The sequence below is a fragment of the Trematomus bernacchii genome, unplaced genomic scaffold (genome assembly GCF_902827165.1).
Source record: "Trematomus bernacchii unplaced genomic scaffold, fTreBer1.1, whole genome shotgun sequence".
In the NCBI taxonomy this organism is placed as follows: Eukaryota; Metazoa; Chordata; class Actinopteri; order Perciformes; family Nototheniidae; genus Trematomus; species Trematomus bernacchii.
Window position 1 is genome coordinate 7,849,571 of NW_022987739.1, and position 6,507 is coordinate 7,856,077.

At 39.7% G+C, this 6,507-nt stretch overlaps 1 protein-coding gene across 1 annotated transcript; it reads right to left on the reverse strand.

The window, feature by feature from the left end:
- Positions 1-3,646: 3,646 nt before the first annotated feature.
- On the reverse strand, positions 3,647-4,994 carry gsx2 (GS homeobox 2). The gene is made up of 2 exons (XM_034147771.1): positions 4,619-4,994; positions 3,647-4,402 (listed from the first exon to the last, which is right to left on the reverse strand). The coding sequence occupies exons 1-2, from the start codon at positions 4,992-4,994 to the stop codon at positions 4,062-4,064; spliced, it is 717 nt and encodes a 238-aa protein (XP_034003662.1). The 3' UTR covers positions 3,647-4,061.
- Between the last annotated feature and the right edge of the window lie 1,513 nt (positions 4,995-6,507).

Sequence of the window (6,507 nt, forward strand, 5' to 3'; positions counted from 1 at the left end):
AGATTTTCATTGCCATTTTTCTACACTGTAGCTATACTGTGCATATGACATTAAAGCCTTTGAATCATTGAATATCTGCCTTAACAAAAAGTTGTTAAAACAACCAAACACGGTTGAACATAAGTCGTAAACAAGTCCCCATCAGCACTTTCTTTTTCTAGTTATTGCAAATATTCAAAAGTTTGCTGAGTCACAACATGCTTGTGTGTATAAGAAAGTTAGAAGCTTTAATTTATTTATTTCCAAAATAAGGCCCACAATCACGTCTAAGTGCTGTGTGGTTGGCCACTCTCAATTTAAAGTTGGAGCTGGATAGAGGCAAATCTCTCAACAGCTTTAAATCCTCACAGTTTGCACATCAGTGCCCAAAGGGATACTGCCCGTTACCAACATTACTCCTCTTCTTTATGGTGAATTGCCCCCACTGTCCACCAGGGGGATATGAAAAAAATAGCAATTTGTTTTTAAAGTTATTGTACTATAACCTAAGTTCAAAGTGGAATATCAAATAGGAATTACAAATAATTCTCTTTTTTAAATGGAAAACATTTGGCATTTTGGTCTATTACACAATATTTTGGCAAGCTTTCTCCCTGTTTCCAACCAGTCCTTACGTCCATTTAACGCTATAGGAAACTTACGTTTGAGGATTATTTTGAAACGTGTAAATACTAAGCATTGCAAGCTGATCCTGTTCTAGGTTAGTTTATTGTTGTACAAATCGGTATATTAGGTCAAATACCATGATCAATTAATATAGGTCACTGTACGACTTGCACAAGACTTGTGAGAGTACATTCCACCAAACAGACCTGGGAACACGTGAACAGAGCAAAGCTCGTCCTGCGGACTGCGGTCACAGGTAAGATCAGTGTTTGGAGATGATCCACACATTGTCGCTGGCCTTCGGGCGGAGGTCTCTGTGGGAGCTGTCCAGCGTGCTGAAATACGTCTGAAGCGTTGTTGGCATTGTCCACTGTTCAGCCAAACACTCGATTGATCTATTGTATAACTTTCCCATCCTTTTATTTTTCTGCAGCCTTTATTCGCTGGAGCAGTGGATCGAGAGAAGATCTCAAGGCTATACAGGTGAGTTTTTATAATTCAAATAAAAACTATACATCTTCCTTTGAATGAATAAATAAATCATTTCAAACGTATGGATTAAGATGTAATGCATATATGTATACATATTTTAATTTTCACACAATACGGTTGACCAGCCCTTATAACATGTGCACAGCTCTTAGGCTTTCAAATGTGCCTTATAAGTTAAGGAAAGACAATTTACAGAAAAAATACATTTCTCAGTCATTCATTAATAACAAGCACAAGGAACCCAATTGGCTAAACAAATATAAATAAATAAAACTGAATGGTAAATGGTATTCCCGATGCTGCCTCTTCCTGTGTTAAAGCCAAATCTATTTGACTTGAAATAATAAAGCTAGAGGTTAACCCTTCAACGATAACAGGATGTTGCAAATGACATGCCTCTCAAACATAATTTGCATAATACCAAGAGACAACTTTTCATGCATTTTTTTTATGTCGTTTGGTGTCCAGCGTTGTGGGACCTGTTGGGTTTTGGCTCTGTATATAACTGTTATACAACTATGATGATTTCCACGATGAAAACAAAAACAATTATCGTCCTTTTCGAGATCTCTTCACTCTCCACTCTGACTTAAAATGAAAAGTTAAGGCTGCATTTATTGTGGATTATATTGCACAGATTAATTAAACAGTGGACGTTTCTTCTGGAAAAGACAACGCTGCTCTCTTATTTTCCACACCGGCACTTCAGCTTCTTCTAGCCTCCATCTCTCCGCATGAGACAGCAGCTGCAACCGGCTGAAAAGCGCTCTTATTAATTGTCTTTTGTCATGCGTAATTGCCACACTTTCAATGGTGGCCGAGGCCTGACGTCTTTGGAGTGGTCTCGTTACTCTGGGCAGTGGTAGGTGTTTGACGCTTTCATCTGAAATTTAGGCTGCAATCTGCACACGCAGTTTTGCAACCTTTTTAGACATTTGTTTGATAAGTCTGATAAGAAGTTTTAGGGAGTGTAGCAGTTTATGGACAGATATCTTAATGACCTGGACTAATGGATCTCAAAATGAGCTTCAGGCCATTGTGGGGGCCTGCAGTCTGAGGTCACGTCCTGTGGGGCTGAGGAGGGGGGAGTCTTTCTCAAAACTGCGGTTATTCCATTGTGAATCGCTTTAAATGGTGCATTGGTCTTTCACACCTGCAAGGGAACTCTAATTCGATTAATAGGAACTTCAATATTCATTAGGTGGCTTTCCCCCAATAATATATGATCACCAGCGGGATGTGAAAGGGGACCATTTATTCCCGCTCTGAATGGGTCTGCGTGGGACCAAGACTTCACCTGCTTCCCCTCTCAATTAGGAATGTATCCCAAACTCTGACAGAAACGAGTTAAATTAGGCGTCAGCTAATTTCCAGTGGCCCCTCCCACGTAATCCCCCCTCAGAGTCTTTCCATTTGAGCGTGCCCCCTTTAATTCACCATAAATTGAAAGGTTCAAATAGTGCCTAATGAAACAGTGACTAAATCGTTCTCTGTCGCTCGGAGGAACCCTGTAGCTGTCTCTCAAAGCTCTCTGAGCACACAGCCGTCGGGGGTCTCCGACTAAATGCGAGTCCCAAGGCAGGACAATCTAACCTGTCAAAGCCTTTGCCCACTTCTATATATCCTTGTTCTGTGGTTTCAAGCAATAGCAGCATAATCAACCAACGTGGGACCGAAAACGCAATTAAACTCGCTTTGGACGACCGAAATCTTTTCAAAAGTGAACATTAATGGACTATTGGCTGCTCTCCAGGGGCGTTATCGGTTACCCTTTTGTGGTCGGTCTAAGGAGAAATTACACTTTCATACCTTACTACATCGACTTTGAATTACATATATTATATGGTCATATATGAATGGAGCTTTATGTTTAAAAAAAAAAAAAAAAACTCTATTAACATTGACAGTCTAGTAAAATAGAAACGAAAGCGTGATGACAGCTTAATAACAATGGCTTTCGATCGATAGAAAAGACGTTGGAAAGGTTTGATAATTAAAGGTAACTGCACTTGTTAATGTGCACTTGTGAAAAATTCCTCAATAGAAACGATGTATAATGTAGGCCTATTGAAATCGTCAAGAGAACTATACTTCTGTGAGTGTTTGTCGAGACTGTCACAGGAATTGATCTAACTTTTGAAGTTAGTTGTGCTGGATTGCTTTATATTGATAGGGGTTTTAAATATTTTGTTTTCACCCATCTATTCTCCTATTTTAAGTAGTTTTAAATTACAATTGTGTATGGGATACTTTTTTGTTATCACTACAGGGCTATTCCTAAATGGTACATGTGCTATGAAAAAGAAAATTCATAATAATAATAATAATTCATCTACTCATCTAAGCAGAGTATTTATGTTAAATGTAACCATGAAGGACATTTTTATATTGCGTATTAAGTTGATGTTCCTCAATATTCATTTGTCAATTATTTTCTTTTCCAATTATTTTTTATATTATCCAACAAATATTTGCAGGATGATATCCCGTTATTTTTATAACCGAACTCATTATTGATCATAATAATCAGCACAGAACTTAGGTCAACTCATGTTTATTACAATAAATACTCATATACATAGTTTACAAATAGTTGCGTACAGGTTCCACAGAGGTTAGGCCTATACTATTAACCACACAACCTCACCGACAGAAATGGGATATCAGGCAATAGTTAAAAACATTTGGATGGTTGACTATACCCGGGTTAGAATCCAGAATGGATCAAAATACATCATTATTACGGCATACATCAGGTCATGTTTTCCAATATTTCACGGCAGTGTTAAAACACGTATTCACATTTTTCCTTCAATTTTAAAGGGGAATAAACATGAAGTGAAGAACAACTGACATTTTTAACACTTCTTAGTTTTCATGCAGGATATTTTTGTCATGATGCCGTTAACCATAACTGCAGCAGGGCAGAGTAAGTGCCAGCAGTGGGAATTGGAGAGTTGTTATCAGATGGGTGACACCTCTTTCTCTTCTGAAGCAGAGGCCGGAGATAGAGACTCCTCATCCTCTGACCTTGAATAGTCTGTGTGACCGGTTGTGCACTTGCACCCGCTGTGTGCGCTCCTTTGGGTGGCTTTCCCCTCCTTCTTGTGCTTCACTCTGCGGTTCTGAAACCAGATTTTCACCTGTTTCTCTGACAGGTTCAAATACGTGGCGATTTCGATTCTTCTGAGTCTCGAAAGATACATGTTCGTGGAAAACTCCCTTTCAAGTTCCAGGAGTTGCGTGCTTGTGAAAGCCGTGCGCATCCTCTTGCCATTCTGTATGTGGCTGTTGTCTGAGGCGCCTGAGGAAGAAAGAATACATCATGTTAGACGTTTGAATTTTAAGTATCACTACAAGTCTAAATTCAATTATAGGTGCGAATGGCACGAAACATCACGTGTAAATCATTGTGCGTAAAAGCCGAGCGTTTACTTTCATCTAACTGCCTTTAAGTGCACCATGAAGTGTAGCAATATTATCAGACAGGTGCCGAGAGTGTAGCAAACAGGTGGCTTACCGATAGACAGGCAGTGGTATCTCCTGGGATCTGTGACGCTGAAGGTGGGCGTGCAGACAGGTGTATGTCCCGGGTGCGCGAGGGCAGCAGACTGCTGGTGCGCTATCCTCTGACAGTACTGCGCCTCCGCTCCTGGAAACTGACTCTTCAGCATGGGAATGCCGCTGCGGGAATGGTGGATGTGGGACGACACGCACAGCGGGCAAACACAAAAAGTCCCTGTTTTCCTGGACGGGCACATCGGAGCGGTGACCGTCATCATGCCCGGAGAGTGCATGCTGATGGGAATAAGGAAGTCTTGCCCGGGATGCTCAATTGGTCCAGGTCGAACCGTATCCTTGATTATTAAAGAATCGACATAAAAAGACCTCGACATGGCTGCGTTGCTGATAAGTGATCTCCCCGTGTACAAGATGATAGCTGTTTCTCATCTGAACCCCTCGGGATCTCCAAAGGTGCTTATGTTTGATGGTTCAACAAAAGGGATCCCGAAGAGGGTTGGCCCTGCAGCGTCACCCACGTGCGCACCCGGCTCCAAGGGTTTATACTGTCAGCGACCCAAACCACGTGATGTCTCCCCTGGCCTCCAATCACAACTTGCAGATTTACTCTTTCTATCCCCAAATTAACAATAGTATTAGAATTATTAGACAAATAATAAAAGGAACATTATAAAATAGTTATTTATGTATTTTCTTATGAACACAGCTTTCTTCATAGTCCAAACCATATAATAACTAAACTTTCATTTTGTAAAAATTGTAACAAAAAAGCTTCCTAAATGTCTTTTTACAACCATGCAGCTGAAAAATATGGTTATAGTGTGAAACGCGGATTAAAAATACCTTAAGAATCTGGTCATATAAATTCTAAAATGTAATTATACATCCTTTAAAAATAAAAACTCTGATCACTTCAAAAACATTTATTGAATACATTTAATGGAACAGCTGAAAGAAGAATGCAGTTGAGCAGGAGCAATGGAAACAGAAATATAAATATTCACCCTCCTCTGTGTTTTGTATACTTTATTATAAGAGAATAATCACTTCTTAAGTTTCCTGAGGGTGATTTGATAAATGTTTATTTTTTCTATATCCATAATGTGCTTATATAATAACGTGCTCCATTCTGGCATGTGGAGCAGAGCTTTATGATGGATTCTACCCAGACTTATTTTTGTTACATAGTCAATTTATTTTTCCCAAATGCGATTTTAAAGAATTTTGCACGCGCTTATAACCACTAATTGCTCTGCAAACTAATCATAGGCTACTTTGGGTTCGGCTGGTCCAGGTTTCACTTCCAGCAATTAAAGAATTATGAACTGATGGCGAGTCTGGACTGTGGTTATTTGATGGCGATTAGGATTCAATTAGAAAGTGTTTATAATGGTCGGTCTGTGCAGGGGTAAACAGGCAGCTATTTCAGAAATGCGTTAATCCCTCATCTTGTGACAATAATTAGCGAGTTTGATCCCCAGGCGGGTCACCGGTAGGTTTAGCTTCTGCTTTCATCTGCCAAGTAACGCCTCAAACCTTCAGACAGAGGTCCGGCAGTAGGTTTATGGCGCAGACGGCCAGGTCCAACACAACATGTGTTAGTTTCTGCTCTGACCTCAGGAAGAAACACATGTATTAGACAAACACAAGTGTAATAGGCCTGTTGTGGATCCCAACTTTGATAAGTCAGTTTTTGTTTATTTTACACCTAATTTTCCTATTTTCCCCCTTATTTTGGAGCAAATACATGATTATAGCAAACTGAAGCACTTACTGAAGTGTGAGTTAAAATGCAGTCTTTTGAAAGAATTAGAAAGTCTTTAAAATCCAACCAGGGTAATGATAAAAAACAAACATGTCTGTCACACAGACAGTAATTGCTATAAT

Bases quoted from the DNA above. Each gene is read 5' to 3' on its own strand.
- gsx2 (XM_034147771.1), bottom strand. From the start codon at position 4,994: ATGTCGAGGTCTTTTTATGTCGATTCTTTAATAATCAAGGATACGGTT. The intron at 4,403-4,618 runs GTAAGCCACCTG...TTTCTTCCTCAG, and splicing joins ATACCACTGCCTGTCTATCG to GCGCCTCAGACAACAGCCAC.